Below are 22,911 nucleotides of genomic sequence, written 5' to 3'. Positions count from 1 at the left end.
TGTAAATGTGGTTTGAGACGGAGCCTGAAAGGCTCACCTGGCTATGTTTCAGGTCCTCCGTTCTCAGTGATGGCTACAAACACTGGCCTGCCGAAGGTGGAATTCGGGGTGTCTCTGATAAGCAATTGCTAGGAATAGTGATTTTCGGTTGAGATATTTTTATATGTGTGCTGATGGAGTGAAAAGCACAGACACGATTCAGAAGCCCCGCGTTCTGGCCCTTCATGGACTCATTTGAGTTTATTTCTTTGATGAAAGAGAAGCAGTGGGGCTTATTCCATGAAGTCACCACCTAGGGCAGGAGGAAAGGGAGTGCACATTTGTTGAGTGCCTGCTCTAGGCCACAGACAGGTGGGAGGGGGTCTCACAGAACTTGCTGGCATTTAATCCCCGCCCAGACTGTACAGATGAGGGGCGAGGAGGCATCGACAGGACCCTGATGGCACAGGACCCTGCCAGGATCTGGAAGAACATGGGGCAAAGCCAGCCTGTTTCCCCTCTCTCCCCTCAACTGGCTAAGACCACTATCTCTCCCCTCTCCTTTCCCAGGACCTGGACCCGCCCGGAGAGTTCCCCGCCAAAAAAGCCTGCCTGGAGTCCTTTAAAACCTCCGGCTCCCCATCCCTGGGGGCTGGCGTCATTTGGGGGTTCAGCCCATCTGGGTTCCAGATGACCTAATGCATTTATAATTCTTTACCACTTTCGGCCTCGTGCGTACCTCCTTTGGCGACCCTAACCATGCATCATCCATTTCGGGACGCTGCCCGAGGTTCCGTCGCCTCCCCATGAAACACCAGTGCCATCAGCAGCCTGGACCCGCTCCTCCCAGGCCGCTCCCCTGTGAAGCAGGGCTCACCCGACCGGGCCTGGAGAGGAGTCAGGGAGTAACGCGTGCAGAGCCTCCGCACGGCGCCAGGCTCGGCGTAACAGTTATAATTTGCACAGGGAGTTCAGTTTTCCAAGTTCTGTTATTTTTAGAAGTGCAGAAGAATACATTTCCTCCAAGTGCCCTGAAGGAAGGGCCAGAACAATCCAATTTCATTTATTCAGCAGTTTTTTAATTCGGCACCTGCTCTAGGCTGGGCTCTGTGCTCAGTGCTAAGAAGCAAAAGATGGAGACCCCAACCTTCACACAGGCAGAGAGGTGACAAGGACTGAGGACAGGAAGTGGAGCGCACAGTATCTCAGCCACACGTGTCAGGGCTCCAGGGAGGAACAAAAGGGGGTGGAGGGGGATATGGAGGGCCAGCAGGCTGGGCTGCAGCTGAATGGGGGGCAGAGGAGAAGGCGAAGCCAATGCAAAGGCCGCGGAGGGAGGCGGTGGCCAGGGGACATCCAGAGGGAAGCCAGCCTCGGCCGGCAGAGGGCACTGCGGTGGCAGGCGTGTGCCTAGCAGCCAATCCTGTGTGCCAGTGGCACAGCCGAGAAGGCTGGTCAAGCTGTGTGCCGGGAGGGAGGGAGGAACCTGTGACTGTTGCTCCCAGACCACAGGCCCCTCTTCGGAGGAAGCCGCTGAGCCGGAGCCAACGTGGACCAGGCCTGCTGCCTGCCTTCTGCTCAGTTCTTTATTTAACTCGAGTTTGGTGAGAATTCGGGAATGAATAAGACGTGCTCTCCCTGCCAAGGATGTGTCAGGGCCAGGACAGCGTTCCACATACCCAGGCATCTTTCCCATACAATGGTGGATGTTTCCATGTCATTCTTATGTAATTTACACAAAACAGCTCGTCCTGTCTACGTATCCAGTGGCAGGGCCTGCATTTTCTCTTCCATTTTTCACCCAGAGAAAAAGACACGGCTTACTTTTAAGGTCACCTTAAACCTGCCCAACCAGGAAGACGGGCGTGGGCTAGAATCTTCCCGACTTCTGAATGCAAAAGCATGGCATAGAGACCAATGACCCCACCTGCCACACACAGGTCAGGTAAGGGTGGAGCCTGAGAGCAGGGGGCAGCACACTACGGCCCTCAGGCCAAAGCCAGGCTGCCACGTGTTGATGCAGATAAAGTTTTATTAGCATTCGGCCGTGCTCATTCACCTGCCAGCTGTCCACGCTGCCTCCACATTGAAATGCAGAGCTGAGTGGCTGCCAGAGCCTCATGTATGTACAGGAAAAGTTCACCAACCCCTGATAGAGATGTACCCAGAACAAAAAAGATTCTCCTTTTGAAATTAAGTCTGAATTAAAATTCAGAATAATCTATACAACCTTATTCTGAATTTTTTCCGTGAGTAAAATATAAATTTAAAAATGACTTTTCTATCTTTTTCCAGAGACTACAGATGACATCTGACTTCACATAAGGCATCAACCCTTTGGTGTAGCATGCGTTCAGCTGTGCCAACAACAAAGCAAAAACACCTGCGGCTCACCTGGCTCGGATCCAGGCCTCAGAAAAACGACTCTTACATCCTCTAACAGTTTTCACTTGTGTTGCTTTTGGATGATTCCGTTTGCTTTTCCTGTGACGTGGGCACGGAGACCTATATTTAAATTCTTTCTGTGATTACCTATATCGTTTCACATTCATCCTAAATGTTCATCTGGATAAAGACGCCTGTAAACCAGCATCTTCCGGCTCGCTGTTTGTGGAAAGCATATGTAACTATGATGCTTCTTACCTACCTCACTCCCCTCCACCCACTTTCCATCCACAGGCATTTATGTCGGGTCTCAGCTTCGTTGTTATTCTCTTCCTTCCATTTTTTCTAACCAGCTTTTGTTCTGAGAATCACATCACTTCGTTTGAACTTGTGTGTTGACAATTACGCTCCCTTTAATGGTTAACGTTTCCATTTAACACTAGCATTCTGGTTGGTTTCCATGCTTACTGCCGGTTTTCTTACACACAGCATTTCTACTCAAGAGTTATGTCTTTGACTTGATTCTTGGCCACTGATGCCATATTATTGAACTGTTTGGTTTGTTTGTTTGTTTGTTTTTTCAGGAAAGGTCTTTAATGTTACATAGTCTTAGAATGTTCTAGGAGTTGAGATTATTTTTCTGTCTTTGTCACTGTATTTCAGCAATTTTCAACCGGTGTGCCACAAGTATTTTTAAAACATGTAATATCTGACTATTTAATCAGGGGCACTAACCTTTTTTCCCTTAGACTGTCAAATAAAAAAAATGACAACCAATACAACAATAGCCATCCAATGTGAATGAATCAAAATTACACCTATTTTCTTGGTCAGATCGGCAAAACATATATTTTTGGTGTGCTACATAATTTTAGTAATTAGTTTGTATAAGCCATGAGATGAAAAAGGTTGAAAGTCACTGCTTTATTTGAAGAGAAAATGTGTCAATAACACCAATTCTAATCAAATTCTTGACAGACTAGAGCTTGGACAAAGTTGTTAGCCACCAACTTTCTGGGCAAGACTATGCTGTAGAGTGAGGACGTTACAGTTGAACCCTGAGAGGGGGACCCGTGCTAACAGCTCAGGCTGTGTCTACTGTTGACCCGGACCTGTCTGCCCAACTACCTGCGCCCAGACTGCCCCCGGCTGACTCCTCCTTCCTTTCCTGTGTGGTGGTAACAGGTGGGCTCCCGGCTCCCTAACCTAGAAAACCAACAGCAAGGCAACACCCGGTTCCAGGGCAGGGCAGACCGAGGACTCAGCTCCCAGAGCAGATCTAAGAGGCTCAGGAAACCATTCCAGCTCCTTGTAAACATTACTTGGCGTCTTAGATCATCAGCTTCTGGGTTGTAGTAGAGCTGTGTCCCCGGCTGGCTCCATCTGGTTGGCTTGGTCCGCCTTCCTTGGGTCTCCCAACCCTCACAGATGGTGGGCTCCACTGGGACACAGACTGATGCCGTCTGTCTGTCTTTGCTCTTAATGTAACTCTGCCATCGTCCAAGCAGTCTTTCTATTGGGTCACCACTGACATATTGTTGCCATATAATAGCGTTCTCTTAGGAGGTATTTTTGGATAGATGTATTAGGAATATATACAAATATTTTGGAAATATTGGGAAATAGCAAGGCAGACACTATTAGGACACTTACTGCTGGACTTGTTTTTTAACCCACTATTTCTGATGTTGAATGGTGCATTTTTTCTTGCAATGTTCCTCCCAAAAAGAGAGAGAGCAGGAAAAGCAGCAAAGAATAGCAAAGCAAGAATACGAAAAGTTCACTTAGGAAGACACTTTCACCCCCTTGGGGATGGGGTCATTTTTATTATTTGGGGTCTTTGTAAATGTAATTCTGCAAGAATGGAGCTCCAGTGGGGAACCCTACCTTGAAAAAAAAATCTTTAAAAAATAAAGCATCAGAAATAGCAAAGTACTTTTAAATCTCACCTGAGATTACTGGCTCTCTATCTTGGAAACGCATCTATATAAAGCCACCTTATCAAGGCCTCCGAGGGCCACAGAGAGGAGGGCCAGGGAGGGCCGGGCACAGCCTGCCCCGTCCCGATGTCTCAGTCCCTGCGCATCTGCTTATCCTTGATCCTGTGACTGAATGAAGGGGGTGGAATCTAGAGAATTCCAAGGCCAGCTCAAAGCAGCCTGAGGCGTAGGAAGAGGACCCCTACGTGAAGCAACGCTGTGGCTTCTCAGCAAAGCCCGGCCAGAAGTGGAAGCAATTGCACATCGCAGCACTTCCTCCTCTGACATCTGTGTTCTGCAAACCCAGGAGAACTCAGGTGGCAGCACAGTTAGAGTGCGAGGGAAGGTGAACCACAGAGGAGAAGGCACGCGCGGGAAGCGGAACAAGCAAACTGAGGGAGGAGGAGGAGAGGCGGCGACAAAAGAATGAAAAGGAGAAAAAAACCAGAATTCGGGGAGGGGGCTTGAAGCACATACCTTCCGTCTTCTCCTGCCTCCCATGTGAGTGACAAACACACTCCTGGTGGCCCTGTTCTTCATGCTGTTACCAAGGACAGCAGGAGACCAAGCTGCAAAACTAACCTCCAGTCTCTCCTCTCAGCAGGTAGAGGCTGGGATCTGAGGCCGTGAACGCGCCCACGTGTGCCCGTGTGAGGGCTCGTGGGCAGCTTCTCCACGGCCTGTCCTTCCTCGGCCGCCTCGCCCCAGACACAGGGTGGCACGCAGGTCTACTCGGAGCCGAGACCAGAGAGGAAATTGCAATATGACGCAGAACAATGCTCCACAACTTTTTTTTTTAGTCAAAGCACAGCCACACTGTGGGGCTGGGACCGTATTAAAAAGTGAGATTCTGGCCCGGCCGGGGTGGCTCAGTGGTTGAGCGTTGACCTATGAACCAGGAGGTCAGGGTTCAATTCCCAGTCAGGGCACAGGCCCGGGTTGCGGGCTCCATCCCCAGTGAGGGGCGTGCAGGAGGCAGCCGATCAATGATTCTCTCATCATCGATGTTTCTCTCTCTCCTCCTCTCCCTTCCTCTCTGAAATCAATTTTTAAAAAATGTATTTTTTAAGAAGTAAGACTCCGCTCTGAGTAATGAAAGGCATAAAACACAAAACACTGAGACTTGAATATACCTTCATGTACCCAGTTTCCCTCTGACGACAGTCTCTGAGTGCACAAAACACGTGAAGGCCTCACAGACAGTGTCAGCCGCGTGGCCAGGGCGAGCCCGGAGTGTGCCTTCGTCAGATCGGCTGAGTGAAAATGAATGAACAAGCAGCGGAACACGAGCTGCACCAACTCCCGGTCTTGGTAAAATAGTAAAGATAAGATAAAAGATACATGGCGCCCAACAGTGGCCAACCACAACCAGAATGTGACTGTGCCTGCTGTTCCTTCTAGACAAACAGAGAGCAGTGAGCAGCCACAAGGGGCAGCGTTCACTGATGGGCGGTGGCCAGGTGGGGGCCCTGGACTGAGGTCTAAGCCAGCCCCTGGCCGCCCGACAGCTGTCTATTTGACCTAAAGGAGCTCTATAACATTTTCTTTGCAGTAAAAATTTAAATTCATGTCCCACCCCCTCCCAAATCACTTTTTTTTTTTTTTACTAATTACAGAAAATACAGTGGGAGATGTGCGGGAGGCAGCTGATCGATGTTTCTCTCTCATCGATGTTTCTAACTCTCTATCTCTCTCCCTTCCTCTCTGTAAAAAATCAATAAAATATATTAAAAAAAATAAAATAAAATACCAATGTTGTGATTGGTGCTCAACAATCCAGGGATGTCCAACCACCATCATTAATACTGTCCCTTCTGGTCTCAACCTAATATTTATTTCCCACTTAATGGGGGAGGGGGGGTGCTATTTATTTAACACTCCTCCATGTCTCTTAGCACGTTAAAGAAAAAACACATATTAGTAAAGCATTAATAGCCAACCCCCCCCCCAGCCTGATCCCCAGCCCAGCCGGGCGGTTCCGCCTCCACATGACTTCCTTCTTTCTTCTTCCTGCTGGGATTCCGAAGATGACTCTCGATAACTACTTTTTTCCCCAGAAGAACAGGATGAAAAGGGAAAGTGTGGAGGAGAGTGAGAAGCCGGGGCCAGAGGAAGGCAGGAAGGAAGGGGGAGGTGGAAAAGGAAGGAGGGAAGAAAGAGCTAGAAGGGCACCAGCACGGTGAACGGGAAAGCCAGTTACCCAGGAGAAAAGGGAGAAAGGGACTCAGTGACCGAATCCTTCCCGCTTCACTGTGAGTCAGGGGGACCGTCCCCACTCCACAGTTGGGGGAAGAGGACGGGGAGGGGTGTGGCTGCCCCGGCCTCCACAGCAGAGACCCTGCAGCCCGCCTTCCACACCAGTCCCCAGGTTCCATGCTGCCACTGCCTAAACACACGTGTATTTGATATTAGCACAGAACATGCAAGCCTGCGCCACCATCTGCGTAACATTACAGCCTCCTGTGGTCCCCGCGCCCCAGCCGGGCTGGGTCTACCAGCAGTCCCGGCGCCTGAGCCCTCACCAGTGTCTGTGTGTGGGCCCAGTCAGCCCACGCGCTGCCAGTGGCCACAGCCCCTCCCACTGGTCAGTTTGCTCTGTCCAGGGACACACCTGGCCTAACCTAAACCCCGAGGACCCTGCCCTGCAGCCACGGTTGAGAGGAAGTGGGGAGAGGTCACCACCAGCAAGATCCCCTAAGAGTCCCTCCTGCTGTCCATCCTCCTTCCCCCGGACACAGAGCGCTCTCCCTTCCCACACTGCTGGCCACGCGGCCACGGCGCAGGGCGCTCAACTCTGGATTTACCCCAAGCTCACTGCTGGGCTCACAGTTGGGGCTCCCCACACCTGCACTGGGAGCTGGTTTTCTCTCCTTCCTTCTGGTTCTCACTGGCACTGGGGGTAGAGGCAGGCCCCGGTGAGCAGAGGGGAAAGCGTCCAAACACGTGTGTCTACGTGAGGCACATGGGGAAGGGGCGACTTTTAGCCTCATAAGCCCTTATATTTGTGCTTCTAGTCATTTCTCATTCCACCTGCTAGTCAGTGGTCCTTAGCAACAGAGAGAGACAGGACTCTGTGTGCCCCACTGTAGCGATGTCCCCTCCGGCCACACCCAGCAGAGCTGGCATCTTTCACACGTCAGCCCTGAGGATCCAGGACAGACCAGGAAGAGCAGGACTAGCACCCCGAAGCTCAGAAAATGGGAAATTAAGAACAAATCCACTGACCACAAAGATCAGATGGCCTTTCAGACACCAATGCAAACTAAGCCGGGCACTGACCGCGTCCCAGCCCTGCACCCGGTCCCTCCAAAGGGAACCGCGGGGCCAGAAAAGGAGAACAAGGCACCCGGGAGCTGGTGGGCAGCAGCTCAGCTGGGATCCAGCCTGCGTCCTTGGCGCCTGCCGAGGCCCAAAGGCAGGAAGTCTGCAAGACCCGCAACGAGTCTCAGCCGCCCCAGCACCTCAGCCTCCCCAGCCCTCTCCTGCCACAGGGGAACGCACACCTAACGCACACTAGCTTCACTCAGTCCCTGGAAGCAGCCCTGCACGAGGTCAGCCATTCACAGTGCACGGCTGGGAACCCACGCTAGAAGGCGGGCAGGCTTTGTCTTCGTGCAGACCACACCGAGCTAAGAGGACTCAATGGCCAAGGCCCTTGGTTTCCAGTCGTTTTCATCTCTCGGGACAGCTCAGCAGGGTCTGCCCACTGACACTAACCTCAAGAAGATTAGGAGGTGCCCTGGCCGGTTTGGCTCAGTGGCTAGAGCGTCGGCCTGTGGACTGAAGGGTCCCGGGTTTGATTCCAGTCAAGGGCACGTACCTCAGTTGCAGGCTAGATCCCTGGCCCCAGTTGGGGCGTGTGCCCAACCGATGTTTCTCTGTCTCTCCCCCTCCCTTCCACTCTCTTTAAAAATCAATGTTAAAATATAGTCAGGTGAGGATTAACAATAACAAGACTAGCAGGCAGCTGAGAGGGTGGAGGCAGGCCCCGATGTGCAGAGGGGAAAGCGTTCAGACGCATGTCTATGTGAGGCACATGGGGAAAGGGGGACTTTTAGCCTCATAAGCCCTTATTTTTGTGCTTCTAGTCATACCCGATCCTCTGACCAACACGGGGCTGGTGGCATTTCTATTTTTACTTATCGCTGAGGATGCAGAAGCTTAGAGGAGTTGGGGACCTTGTCCCAAGTCACACAGGGGAACACCTGGTGGACCAGGACATGGATTCAGGTTTCCAACCAGCAGGTCAAGAGTTCTTTCCATGACACCCGTGCCTACAGGCAAAGGCTGCCTGCAACTCAACCTGAGGAAACGGTTCTCACGGCCGGAGGGTGTCAGACCCCAGGTCGTTTTCCAGGGACAATGGGTTTGCTCTGAGGGTGCTCTCCCGGTTCGTTCACCTGGGGATTGTGTCAGAGAACGTGCGTTTAAAGATGCCATGTTTAGTGTAGCAGCCATGTAGAAAGGCCAATACTTACAAGTAAATTATATCTTAACAAAAACATCTTACAGCCGAACAGAGCTTGAAATAATGCAGGAGACTCAGAGAAAGGTAAGACAGGTGTATAGCTCCAGAATGCTGCAGGGAACAATGCCCAAGAATCTTTTTCTTTCTCTTTAGCTTCTTAGCTATGTGAGCTCTTAAAAGCCACTCACGTGAAACAGAAACACGCCAAAGGTTCAGCTAAGGGGGTGAGCAGGCATTAACTCTTAAATGCAAGTGGTGCTTGTGCTTTGCACTAAAGCATAACCATGAGGGCAGGTCCCTTTATTCTACCTTGGAAAAGTCATCGGGACAAAATGCATCTTCAAGAGCACAACACGCAGTGCTCACGCGGAGCATCTCCGGCTTCCGATGCTCTCTGTTCCATCAACACCCGCCCACAAACTACGAAAATAATCACTGCCAGCGCCACACGAGGTGCTTACATAAAATCCCTCTAAAAAGCCGAAGAATATTTCATCGGGCGTAGCTCAGTGGAAAGGCTGCTGACCTTGTGGAAAACGGCTCAGGTTTGTGGCTTTTCTTCCACAGCATCCAGCCCAATGCGACTGTGCGCTGCGCTCCCAGGAAATTTCACAAAAAGCCTAAAATCGTTTCCAGCCCCCAGATGACTCCTCTCTCCTGTCCAACGCATTCTACAGAGTCAGTATTGGACATGTCCCGGGATTTCCTGCTATCTTCATATTGTAAGCGGACAGAGAGATTTCTGAGATCAATTGAAAGAGCTGTGCCTCCTTGGAAGGAGGAAAGAAAAGGTGACGGCCCCACAGAGTAACCAGTAGCCAAAGAAACTCTCTCCTCCTTAGGTATTTACAGAGCCTACGGGCCACTGCCAGACACCCCTCTGGAAAGAAAGGCTCACCTTCTCAGCTGCATAGCAGCCTTCAGACATTGCAGAGTGAATCAACTTTCCAGACGCAGAAAAGAACACCATGCAAGCACGCCCCCCGGGGTCCGCACGCACCCTCGTTCACTTACCCGCTGGGCACCAGCAGGGAGAGTTCAGACACCTGCTCCCTCGGGAGAAACGGTTACCTCTCCAGGCGGCTGCTGGGAAGTGAGTAAGACACGCATTCTCCACCAGTCCTCGCTCACTCTCATCCCCAGGCAATGAAAAAAAAACCCAAATGTGCTTCCAAGTCACAGTCGCAAGGACGTCCTAGCGCCACCACGCTCTTCCTCGCAGGCAGCGCCAGGGCTGTGGGAGGTGCGCCCCCGCCTCCGGGTCCCCCCCTAATGCCGGGAGCCTACCGGCTTCGGGAGGGCTCCAGGTGAGGGCACAGGTGGAGGGGACAGAGGCCAGGGCCACATCTCGGCAGCCAGCTCGGAGAGCAGAGAACAGCGTTTCTGTGGGGACTGCTGCACACGCCCCAAGTTTTCAGAAACGAACCAGAAACTCCCTCAACCCCCTCGCCGCAAAAGAAATTGTTTATTCCTTTCAGACTCCAAACAGTAGTGCGAGCTAATTGCTAACAACACTGGGAGAAAACCACCTCCCCCACACAGGAGAGGCTGACAGGGAGCACAAAGAGCCGTGACAGTAATGGGTGCCCTCGGAGAGAGAGCAGGCGATCAATTAAGAACCATTTGCCGACATTGTGGGGCTGTCAAAAGCCCGCTCCCAGCTGTACCCATCCGGCCAGGCTGCCTGTGATTTTCAAGGGAAATGCTTCCTTATTCTCGAGTCTAGTTTTCTGTGAGCAAAATACCCCAAACAGCCCGGGTCCAAGCAGGGCCTAATCTGAAAAGAAGGTCATGCCCCCTGAGTAGGTCTGAAGGGCCAGAGCGGGAAGCCGGGGACACAGAGGCAGGTCTTCCTGCGGGGTGACCACCTCCTGTGGGCATCCTGAGACCATCACGAGGCAGCGCCAGGGCGACCCAGAAAGACCCATGCCCGGCACACACCGGGCACGCAGGACAAAACTCCCAAATCACCATTTGGGAAACAGAAAAGGACTGCTTTCAGATATAACCTGACATTATAGCATGCTAATAATAATAATAATAATAATAATAATAGTATCAGAGAATTCAATTCCATTCAAAATGGTCTTTTTCCTATTATCCATCATACTTGCTACTTAGGGTGACCACTCACTCTTTTTTCCTAAGGAACCAAGAACATGAAGAGCTGGAAACGGCCTTAACATGGTAATTTGCATGTTTATTTTATTGAATCTTCAAATAAAATCTGGAGAGAATTTAATATTTTTCTTAAGAATTTTAATGTATAACTTGCACCGATTAAAACAGAGAGGAGGTCATTGTCCCTACAGTGTTATGTGATTTCCCCGGGCTGCCCCATTGGGCGGGCCCACAGGCACACTGACCTTAAAGCAGTGGTTCTCAACCTTCTGGCCCTTTAAATACAGTTCCTCATGTTGTGACCCAACCATAAAATTATTTTCGTTGCTACTTCATAACTGTAATGTTGCTACTGTTATGAATCGTAATGTAAATATCTGATATGCAGGATGGTCTTAGGCGACCCCTGTGAAAGGGTCGTTCGACCGCCAAAGGGGTCGCGACCCACAGGTTGAGAACCACTGCCTTAAAGAGACAGACCAGCTTCTGAGTGTTTCAGTAATATTTGCTTTTTATAAAATATTTAAGACAAAGCAATCAGAACACATCTGTTTGATGCTCTAGTGTCTATTATCTCAAAACAGAAAAGAAAGTAAATAACTCACCAGAGATAGAACAGAGTAGTAAGACTAAAAATGCTGATGATTTCAGCTTAGCAAGAGAGACTGCGTCCTGGGGGCATGACCAGACCAGGAAAGGCGGCTGGTATTTGCTTTGTATGAGGAATTGGGAAGAGAGGGGGGGTTTGGAGGCCAACAAGGAAATGGGGGATGCGTACAGGTGAAGAGAAAGGAACTGGCTGGGCAGGGCAGAGGCTGCCGGGCTCTAACCTGGCCCACCTTCTTACAGTGACTGTCACCAGTCACCAGAGTGTGCCACATGGCCACTCACCCAGGGACGGGCTCCTGGTAGTGCAAGTCTAAACCCAGCTGGGTTGTGGTCCTACTAGAAGTTTTATTTAAATAGCGGCCATTGCTTATATTCCCGCCATTCTTATTTTGCATTTAAGACAAAAGCAAGGAATATAATGCAGGTATAATTTCAAATTCAGTTAAAACTAGACTATGCATTAAAAGTGACCGTGTCAATCAGACCATTTCTGAAAGGACAGCTAAGAACAGTTAAAAATGTAGGAAAAGCATGGACTATAACAAATGTGGGTGCAGAGAACCTAGATGCTGGGACTTTGCTGGTGGGAATGGAAAGTGGTGTGGCACTGGGGGAAACTGTGGGGCTAATCCTGAAAAGGCTGGAGATGGAATTACCATATGACCTGCAATTCCGCTCCTAGAAGCATACCCAGAAGAACTGAATACACAAATTCAAACAGGTATTTGTATGCCAATGTTAATCAAAGCATTACTCACAATAGCCAAATGGTGGAAACAACCCGGATGCCCACCAACAGGTGAATGGATAAACAAATGTGGTATAGTCATACAGTGGAATATTGTTCAGCCATAAAAAGGAGGGAAGTTCTGACACTACAACATGGATGAAACTTGAAAGCATTATGCTAAGGGAAATAATCCCAAAACAAAAGGACAAATATCGTATGATTACTCAAAAATGAGGCACCTAGAATAGGCAAATGGGACAAAAAGGATTCAGAGGTTCCCAGGGGCTGGGGGGCTGGGTTGAATGCGGAGGCATTATCTAACGGGTAAAAAGTTTGTTTGTCATGATGAACAAGTTATGGAAATGGTAACACTTGCACAATATTGTGAATTTACTAACACCGCTGTAGTGAACACTTACAAATTGTTAAGATGGCAAATTTTACTGTGGAGAGCGGCTACAGCGTTTGGACTGGTTCAAGCCTCAGACTAATGAGAGGGCATGGTCCTCTAGTGGCAAAGCCACGTGCAGGTCCCAGCTTGGAGGGCAGAGCCCTCCCAGCACAATTATAGCCAAAGGCTATGGTTGTAAGCTTGACCTTATGGTCCGAGCCTGTGGTCCCAGGTGGCTGAGTGATATAGGCTGCGGGAGGTACAGTAAGTGCTATCAAAACCAAGCTTGATAGAGTTCTCAGGTGGATGTAATTGAGTAGATTCGAAACTCGAGAGAACATTGTAAACATCTTGACCATGCCCTTGCTTTGCCTCATGGGATCTGACTATAAAATAAAGACTCAGCTTGCAGGCTGTGTCCCTGTCACTCCATCTAAGAACAGTGTCCCACCTGGCCCCAGCTATATTCTCTTGTCTGTTTTCTTTAATCCTTTACCGCCCACCCTCAGGTTCACCACTGACCATGCTGGACGCGGTTCATTTTATGTCATATATTTTACCACAACAAAATGACAACATTCAAAACATAATTAATCTTTGCCGCCCCCACCCTGCCCCCCGAAAAAAAAAAGGTAGGAAAGAACAGAATAGTAATTTAACATGACTTTCAGAACACCCAAGCTTGTGTTTCCTGTCAAAACTGCCCTCATGTGGCGATGGCCATGTTGGGGCTCTGTGGGACCCTCCCGGAAGCTTGAAGGTAGGTCTGGCTGCAGGCAATGCTTCCTGTCAGTACTTCATTTCAAATATATATGGGAACTATTTTCTTTAAGAATAATGTTTGTAACAACTGCTGGACCTAAGGATGGGGTAACTCCATCTTCTTTTCCCACCTCGGGGTCCTTGTGTGAGATTTGGGACAGCGTCTTACCCTGAACGTCTGTTCCATCTTCTCCCTGTGGGAAGCCTGGTCCAGTGTGCCATCCGTCTGACTCCTCTTCAGGCCAGTGGTGATGTCGGGGACATTGCTGAAATCTGTCGGAAAGTGACAAAACACATCTGTGAGTTTGGCCACCCGCACGGAATAGCCATGACTGGCCTAAAGGCTCAGATAGCGAAAGAAGGAAAGAAAAAATAACTAAACAACCTAGAAGGCAGACCACAGCGCTCCTTATGACACTGAAGTCACAATTCACACATAGCTGGTCTGAAACAGCACTAACTGAAGAAGCAACATTTGTCTGTTTTGGTCAAAGGAGATCAATGACCAACCCAAACTATGGCTTAAACACCTTGTCACTCTCATCATTTGTGTGCAAACTGTACTTCACTAAACTCTGATCCTATGTAATTTATTTGGACCAAAAATCAAAAGCAGTGACCACTGTTGGCACTTGCCTATTTCTGGCTGAGGGCAAATCACCAGGGATGTCTTGGAACACCAAGGATGCAATATCATAGATTCTTATTACAACCCACAACTTGCTCATTTGCAAGTATAATTCTTCTTTTTCTGGCATCAACACAATTTCATCCTAAATTGAAAGTCCCAAGAGGAAGAGGAAACTTTGTTAACTTCCAGGGGAAGGATTAAGACACAGTATAAAAGGTTAAGTAGAGAGCATGTGTTTTTCCAACCTACAACTCTACCGTTACATACATGCCACCTCAACAGTTCTCCCCAGTGGTTCTCAAAATGACACATTCAAGAAAGACGGAAAGGCATGCCTCTCTCAAATATAACACAGATTTCCATTCTAACTCTGGTATTTGGGAGACTGTCCCCTCAAGTAGGTGACGCCAGGTGGTTTTGGATCCCAGTCAGCCACAACAGGAAGTGATCAATCTCATGCCTGTCCAAGTTGATCGAGGCTGAAAAGCCAGGGACAGACATTGGCAAACTCTTCATCCTGGTGAGGGCAGGGACAATGGCCCGCGGGAGAACTTTAGAAGCTGTGGGAGCCCGAGGAGGTTGATGGAACTCACGGATAGAGAGATGGTCCACACACGCAGAGCACACGACCAAGCGGCAGAATCGAATCTGCACTGCTGCTGCCTGCGCCTTGTAAGCAAAAAGCTCCAGCATTTCCAATACCAGGTACAGGAAGCAGGCCGCACACGGGTGCCCTGACTTGTGGGGATTTCTACAGCACCTGCCACATGTCATAGAGGTGGCCATACAAAGACTACGGAGACCTGAAGGTCTCACCAATGCCTCGGACAGAAGGAGCTGGGAGCCTGCACAAACTAGATGATGCTGGGGAAATAACATGGTGATGTAGGAAGCAGGTGCCCTGTGAATTCTGAGTCTTTGGAACCTAAGTGCTGAAAACCCCCTTTTTACCTCTGACAAAGGCAGGATGTTTACCAGGTAACAGACATCTGATGCCCTTCCTGTCAAAACCCGGCCCACCCAGGAAGAAGGGCTTCCCTGGGAAACACTGGGGCTCCCCCGGGGGTCCTCTCTGAGGCTCAGCTTGACAGGATGCATCGCGGGAACCACCTCCCCGTGAGGCTGGAGGCTCTGGGACCCGAGAGGAGGCGGCAGCGCTAGGTGGTTCCACCACCCACTGCCACAGAGGCTGAGGGCATCTGGGCAAAACCCGTCTCCATGGTGACTGACTCCTTTCCCAACCCGCCAGCAATGCACTGACGGCCAAGCTCAGGAGAAGCTGAGCCTGAGGTGCCCAGGGCTGTGGATCCGTTCCCGGAGCCTCTGAGTTCACCGGGACCTCTACCCCGCGAGGAGGAGTGTGTCCTCAGCACTCTTTCCGGGGGAGAAATGAGAACAAAGTAAGTTCTGGGAGAACAGCAAGTGTCTTTAAGAACCGGGGGGCCGGTAACCGGGGAATGCTCTTGTGGCAAGCTGCTTTAGACAGGCACGACCTCCTGTCCTGTGTGCAGCCCCCACTCCACTCCCCCCACATCGCAGGCACCAGCTGGGCCGGCGGGGAAATAGCCTCCCTCCCAGCCAAACACCGGCTTCCCCTGGGGGAGCCTCTGGAGCGCGGGTTCCCCGGGACACGGGTTAGGGCGCTGGATCCGCAGGTCACAATAAGCACGTGCTTCCCACCCGCCCCAAGGTCACGCTCCACGACAGACGCCCAGGCTGGCTCCGGGAGGCGTTAGCCAGCCTGATTGTAAATAATGAAAAAACTGTACAATCAAGTCAAGGCATCTATTTATATCCAGAAAATACGCCCTTTTGTCTTTCTCATCTTATTCCTGGGGAAGTGAACGATTTGGGGTCCAGCAAGAGCTTCTGCTCAGCAGCTCGGCGCCTCCATGTGGACCAACTCGTTCAATTATTTATTCCCTCCTCAGAGGGTACTGAGCACCCCCCCCCTACCCCCGGCCCCGCCCAGGTGAAACCAGGCGCTGACATCTTTCTCCTTTAACCAAAAACCACATTTTGGAGAGTGACGACACGCCAGGCGGCTGCCCAGGAAGGTGGCTGTCTCCCGCACTCCTACTCACCCTGCAGCGCCCCGGGAAACAGGAGGCTTCAGGTATGAGACGCCTCACAGTGCAGCGCCTTCCTGCTCTTTGCCACTACAGCACCCACTCGTGTCCCTCTCGGCCAGGCAGCCTGCAACCCCAATTCCTTTACAATTAAAGGGCAAAACCTGTGTTCAAGTAACATCCTGGGTTTCAACTTAAAAATAGAAACACTGGGAAATGCTGCAGCTAAGGTTGCCTCGCCCACACCACACATAATGTGAATTCAAAGTTTACATCTCCATCTCTTCCAAAGCCAGCCTTGCCCCGTGAGCACACTCACCCCTCCCACCACACCCCATGGCATGGGCACGGGAGCACCAGCTGGAGGGGCCACTGGGATGTGCACGAGGGGGGAGTCTTTGGGACAGGGTGGCACTGGACAGAGGGCCTGGGAGAGGGCTCGGGCACGTGGTGGTGCCTGCTGGCCTCCTGCCTGCTGCTCACTCCTGGGCTCTCACTCCGCTCCGTAGGCAGCGCCGATGTTTGCCTCCTCCTGCTGATGCGACCCTTCAATCCCAGTCTCTTTGGCTGCCTCCGCCTACACACCAGGTAGCCAGGGAGAAGCAAGCTCTTCCCCAGCCCCAGACACCACCCAGGTGGCTGCTGGGAGACACCAGGCAGCTTGGTCACAAGGAGGGAGCCAACCTGTGGAGCACAGGCAGCTGGTCCCCTGAAAAGAAGGTTGGGAACCCCTACTAACGTCCCAGAATGGCTCCAGCGGACTCACAGACAGCAACAATAAGAGGAACTGAGCTAAAATCTCAAGAAGGCCCAAAACAAGAAGCCGAAAGAACATCTGTTTTCCCCTCTGCGGTCCAATAAGACTCTTTGTGGGGAATGAATGATGGTGGTCAGAGCGTCAGGGAAACTGCGTCAGCTTGGGACTGAGGATTCCTTTGAAGTAAAAAGAGGGCAGTGAGGATGGAGATGATGTTTAAGCGATGCTGTTCGTGCTTCAGAGCATGCACGCAGCACACTAATTCCCAGTGGGATCCAAAGCCCCCTCTTTGATAATAAATGCTTTATTGTCCTGAAGTACAATTCATCTTAATATAATCCACCTCCATGCACACCTTCACTAAAAGCAATAATAGCAACGCAAAAAGAAAAATGAAGGAAGAATAATTTCAACAATTGTGATTTTGGTAAACCGAAGTCGCCAGTGTAAGGATTCAGCATTTTGTAGGTGCAAAATGATGATTTTTTCCGTTCTCCAAGCTTCGCCCACTATTATAAAATCCTCCCTCACAAGGCAGTTTATCATGGCCCCAAGAGCACATTGAGCAATGAGTTCATTGGCACAGAAGAGCTTAAAATGGCCCGACTTTTAAATTAAAATTTGCAAACTTTGTATAACAATAATTAGTTTTCATTAACTCAGATTGCCCTGAATTTTTCTCATGCTTTTACTTAAAAAAACGCAGTGGTTTGTGAGGTCTTTCATTAATCACACTTGCCGTGCTCTGTCATCCAGGCAAATATTACTCTTCACCAGTCAGCGAGACAAAATGAAAATACAACCAATTAAAGAAAATAATAGAAACAGATGGACTATTCGGCAAGAGGGGAAAAAAATAACTTTGAGTTGACTACATGCGAAAGCTAGTCAATTCCAAAACTATACCACTCACAAAGAGACCACCCTAATTATTAGGTGCTACTGACATAAACGTTAACCTACATTTCTGAAGATAACTGGGATCAACATTTCTTTATTGTTACATTACTCTTGTGTCAAAGAAATTCAAGGCGGCAGCTTGAATGTCATTGTCAAAGCTTGCAGAGAACTAAATTCCATCATAGCATAAATACCATGCCAGGAAAATGTAAATTTCATAAATCTCCCATGTTCACTGAACCTGCGGTCACAGCCAATTGATGATGTTCTTGACAAGGCAATATCTCTGATGATAAATAGAGAGAAGTAAATACCATAGTAAATGTTTCTTAATAGCAGGCTGCCACGATTTGATTCAATTATCTTGCGCTAAACACCCTCAGAGTCTGCAAGGATACGCAGAGGCCCAGGAATATGGCAGGCAATTTCAGGGTTGGAACATGCTGCAGGCCACCTCCATGTTAACTGCCACCTTGGGGAGGAAGAGGCCTTCTCAGAAGCGGGGAGCAGGAAGATGGCTGAGCCCCCATTCTCCTTGTCTGGCCGGGCTATGCCTGTGACAGAGGCACGTGCTTAGCCCACAGAAAGAGGGCGTCATCGGGGTCTCTGATGAAACCTACAAGGTCAATGGTAAAAGGGATCTACAGCCAAAGTTTCGATTCTGCCAGAGCTGATTCCCGCCACAGCTGGGAGGACCCCCCAGACGCCACACTTAATTACAACCAGGGGCACGTGACAGACACCACTGTATTTCAGACACGTAGAGAACGTTAATCAAGTCAAGTTTAAGTTCCAAACCCTTACAAACTTCTTGGAGTTGGAGTTCTATTCAAGCCTAGAAAAAACCTAAAAAAAAAGTACACAAGATTTCTATGCTGTAGGAGAAAGAAAACTTGAGTAACACCCCCTTTCAGGAAGTGCCATTGTGCTGTGGGATTTTAAAAGGTCAAATAGAATATTCAGCCATGAGGAGGAATGAGGTACTGGCTCATGCTACCACACTGATGAACCCAGAAAACGTTAAGCTAAATGAAAGAAGCCATCCCAGCCGGTGAAGCTCAGTGGCTGAGTGTCAACCCACGAACCAGAAGGTCACTGGTTCGGTTCCGGGTCAGGGCACACGCCTGGGTTGCAAACTGGATCCCCAGTAGGCAGCCGATCAACGATTCTCTCATCATGGATGTTTCTCTCTCCCTCCACTCTCCCTTCCTCTCTGAAATCAATAATTTATATATATTAGATATATAATATATATACTTAAAAGAAAAAAAAGAAGCCAGACACAAAAGACTATATGGTGTGGTTCCATATCCACATATGAAATATCCAGATTAGGCGCATCCACAGGAACAGACAGGAGAGTAGCGGCTGTCAGAGCCCGGGGGCTGGGGGGATTCGGGGTGACCGCTGCTGAGTACCGAGTTTCTTTTTGAGGTGATGAAATGTTCTGGAATTAGAGAGCGGTGATGGTTTCGCACCTTTGTGAATATACTAAAACCCATTGAATTATACACTTTAATGAATGTAATGGCATGTGAATTATCCTCAGGTATTTTTTTTAAAGATAAGAATGTTAATGTAGATTTTACAGGAGAGAAATGAGAGTTACAGTGAAACTCCACCACCAGTGGATTCCAAAGGACCAAATGACACACAATATATGGTCACGTTACCTCAAGGTTAATGAAAGTCTGTGTGAATGATATTAAAAAGGCACTCGAACAAAGATAGTGAAACTACTACTAAACTCCTGACCTTTCCCTGAACGGAGAAAACCCCAGATGATCACGAGGCCGTGGTTTCTGCTAGCACCCCAGCTCCCAGTAGGAACCCGGATAAGACTGGGCCTTCACCGATCTAGTTATGCCTGAATCTGTTTCACTGCAGAGAACATCATCATTGGATTTTACTCTCAGTGTGTTAATACTGAACTTTTTAAAAGAAAAAAACCAAAGTGGTTAAAATCCAGACATGTTCCCCTACGCGAAGGGAAAAACAAGAAGACAACTGTTCTTGCCCTCTCTACAATCACCACGACCTTGTCCAAGTGACGAGCAACTTCATGTGCCTTGGTTTACCCAGCTGTGAAAGTCACCATGACCTTGTCCACATGCCTTGGTTTACCCAGCTGTGAAAGTCAAATGATAATAACACCTCCGGCCCACCAGGGTGGTGTAGGGATAATTCGTGGTTTTAAGGCTCACTGTGATCTTTAGGTTTGACACAGCCTGCTATTATTACGAAGCCTTAACTAACTCTCTGCAGGGCAGTCAAGACCTGGTTCTATTTAAAGGGGTCAGGAGATTTGTCACAAAACGGAAAGCCCCCTCCATTGCTGTTTTCCCTTCACAGACTATTTTAAGAAATACACATCCCTACAGCCATCAAATTGTTGCTTTAATCATATTAAATAACTAAACTTGAGAGAAAGGAAAAATGCTTAACTGTCTTGTCCAATCCTTCATTTTAAGAGTTAAGGAAAAAGAAGTTCGAGGAACTTGTTCAAGGTCAAGCATGAGGCCCGGAATCCAGGTCGCCTTCCTCCAGATCCACAGACGTTCATTACGTCACAACACAGCAAACAGAACTCAACACCCATCTCACGTCAGCGCTGCCCTACGCTGGTGATGCAGAAATTACTGCTCTTTTTTAGTTGTCCTTTGGGTTTGCCGGCCACAATACCCTGTGCCATGGCCACTGATCAGCCATGAAAGCTGCAGAGCAGCCTGGATGAGGGATGTGAACTGGGCTCCATGTTCTTCCAGGACACAGCCAGACGCCGGGGCTGGGTCTATGGTTTCAGCCCAGCAGTGTCAGGGGCCACCCAGCGTCCCCACAGGCGTGCAAGTCCCAGCACAATTCCCTTGCGGCCAGAGTTATAAAGAAGGGATGTGGGAAGCTCCAAGGATTCTTTTAACCCCCTTCCCCCCCAGTCCCCTCTCAGGAACATCACCTCAACATCCAGTTAAGAGACGCCTAACAACCTTCCCTCCATTCAGTTGGTATTTGAGTGACTTGCCTGCAATTCGCCAAGAGCTGTGTCAGCTGCTGTGTCTTATGCACCTTTGTATTCCTCAAGTCCCTGCTTTTCAAGGGATTTTCAACCTAGTAGATCAATTATGACAAACACACAGAGTGATACTCCCAGGCACTGAGTCTTAACTTCCGTATCCGGTACACAAACAAAAGGTTTTGAGTTTGAAAGAGGAAGAACTCATGATCACCCCAAGGTGACATGCAGGCAGCCCTACTTCTGGAATGCAGTCCTAACGGAGAGGTACGGAAATTGAGTTTATAGGTTCCGTGGAGACTTCTATTCCCAGAGATCTAAGCAAATTATAAAATTTCTACTTGCACCTCATCTTTTAAACACACCTGACACCTCTTAATCGTTTCCCCCTCCTCCGCAGTGAACACATGTTGACCTGTTGAAGATCAGAGACCATCCGCACGGAGCTGGCTGGGGCTCACCTGACCCCAGGCATTTACAGGTCATAGGTATTAAGATTATGAAACCTACGCCTCTTAGCAACATCGCCAGCCCCCTTTTCTTCCTCAGTCTTTTTTATAAAATAACCGTAATTTTGCCAATACTACCATGCAAAGATGCCCAAACTTCTCAGAAGTGTGATGTGCCAATTTGTCAACTGAAGCATGAGTTGGATTTAGATCCACAATAACCAGGATTGGAAAGGCGAGTGTAGAGAAGTTGAGAATAGCATGTCTTTCTGTTTAGACGCTTCCCAGTGCTTCCCTGGGAATTCCAGGTTCCGGAGGGAGCCTGCTGGGAGACTTTAGAAGGAAGGGCATTCTGTAAACTGTGCCACGTGGTCCAGTGTCACCCGCCCTCCAGGGGCAGCCGTCAGGGCTCCTTGAGGAAGACACAAAATAATTTCACTAACAATTTCCAATGTCTCTTTCCAAATACTAGTACGTTTGCCCAGAGCTACTGACAAGTAACAAAATTGGGTCATTTGAACTTTGTCATCTTCTCCCATAACATGTGAAAGACGTTAATGGCCCCAAAGCAAAAAAGGGATAACAGATCAAAGGCTTTATGTGGGAATGGACACTTTATAAATACCTAATCAGAGCTGAGCCCTGTAGGATCAGAAACAAATGTATAAGATGCCACAAATCATAACTGAAAGGTCTGAGATGAGAGCAATTGATTTGCTGTACTAGTGTTTTAAACATGATTGATTTCTCCTATAAACAAACATGTTTTGGCCTTACACTTAGTGGAAATCTTTAGAACAGGCGATTTGTCATTCAGATCCCCTGTCTTTCCCTTTACGTTGTTAATTTTGATGGATTTTTGCATAAGCCTTTTTAAAACCCTTTTGGAAGCAGGTGGAATATTCATTATACAGATAGGAGCTTAACACGGTGTTCCAGAACGAACGCCTGGTCCCCCGCAGAGCTGCCCCCGGACAGCCTCCCCTTGTAGAAGGCAACTCCATCCTCCGGTTGCTCAGCCAAACCAGGGAGCCGTCCTTGCCTCCTGTCTCCTCACACCCACACTGACCTCTGAGCAAGTCCTGAGGCGCTGCCTCCACCGAGAGCAAAGCCAGCATCGCCTCTCGCCCGGATCCTCGCTGCAAACGCCTGTCCCACCCCTGGCCTCCTGCAGTCTCTTCTCAACGGCGATGCTTTCAAAACACTGGTCAGCTCCTGCCACTGCTGGGCTCAATGCACGGGAGGGTCCTGCTTGTCCTCAGAGGAAACGTCTGACTTTTCACCCCTAAAGCCCTCCCTACTCGTCCCTCACCGGTCCTCTCAGGGTTCCTCTCCAGGCACCTGGGCCATTTGCTGAGCCTTAAACTTGCCACTTACGTCTCTGTCTCAGGGCACTTGTCACAGTGCCCTCTGCCTGGAAAGCTTTGCTTCCAGGTGTCCACATGGCCCATCCTCACCTCCTTCGCTGCCTCATCCTCACTGGCAACCACTGGTGCCCCTTCCACAGCGGCAACCTGCCCATCTCTACTCTGTGTGACCTAGTGGTCCCTCCACTCCAAATCATCATTGCCCCTTGCAGGTTGCAAAGTCACACGTGAGAAACAGATCCATTCAAAGTGCAAGGTAGGCCAATGGATTTCAACAGAACCAAGAAAAGTCCACCAATCATGG

At 49.4% G+C, this 22,911-nt stretch overlaps 1 protein-coding gene across 1 annotated transcript in view; it reads right to left on the bottom strand.

Moving 5' to 3' along the window:
* Window positions 1–22,911, bottom strand: part of TIAM2 (T-cell lymphoma invasion and metastasis 2) — a 117,125-nt gene that overhangs the window by 18,507 nt on the left and 75,707 nt on the right. Inside the window, exon 15 of the mRNA XM_014545039.1 lies at window positions 13,594–13,697. Coding sequence (XP_014400525.1) covers window positions 13,594–13,697 — 104 coding nt within the window. The remainder of the gene's footprint in view (window positions 1–13,593; window positions 13,698–22,911) is intronic.

Source organism: Myotis brandtii, unplaced genomic scaffold (genome assembly GCF_000412655.1).
Source record: "Myotis brandtii unplaced genomic scaffold, ASM41265v1 scaffold395, whole genome shotgun sequence".
NCBI classification, from domain to species: Eukaryota; Metazoa; Chordata; class Mammalia; order Chiroptera; family Vespertilionidae; genus Myotis; species Myotis brandtii.
Note: the sequence above shows the minus strand (reverse complement) of the source record. Positions and strands in the feature narration are given on the sequence as shown.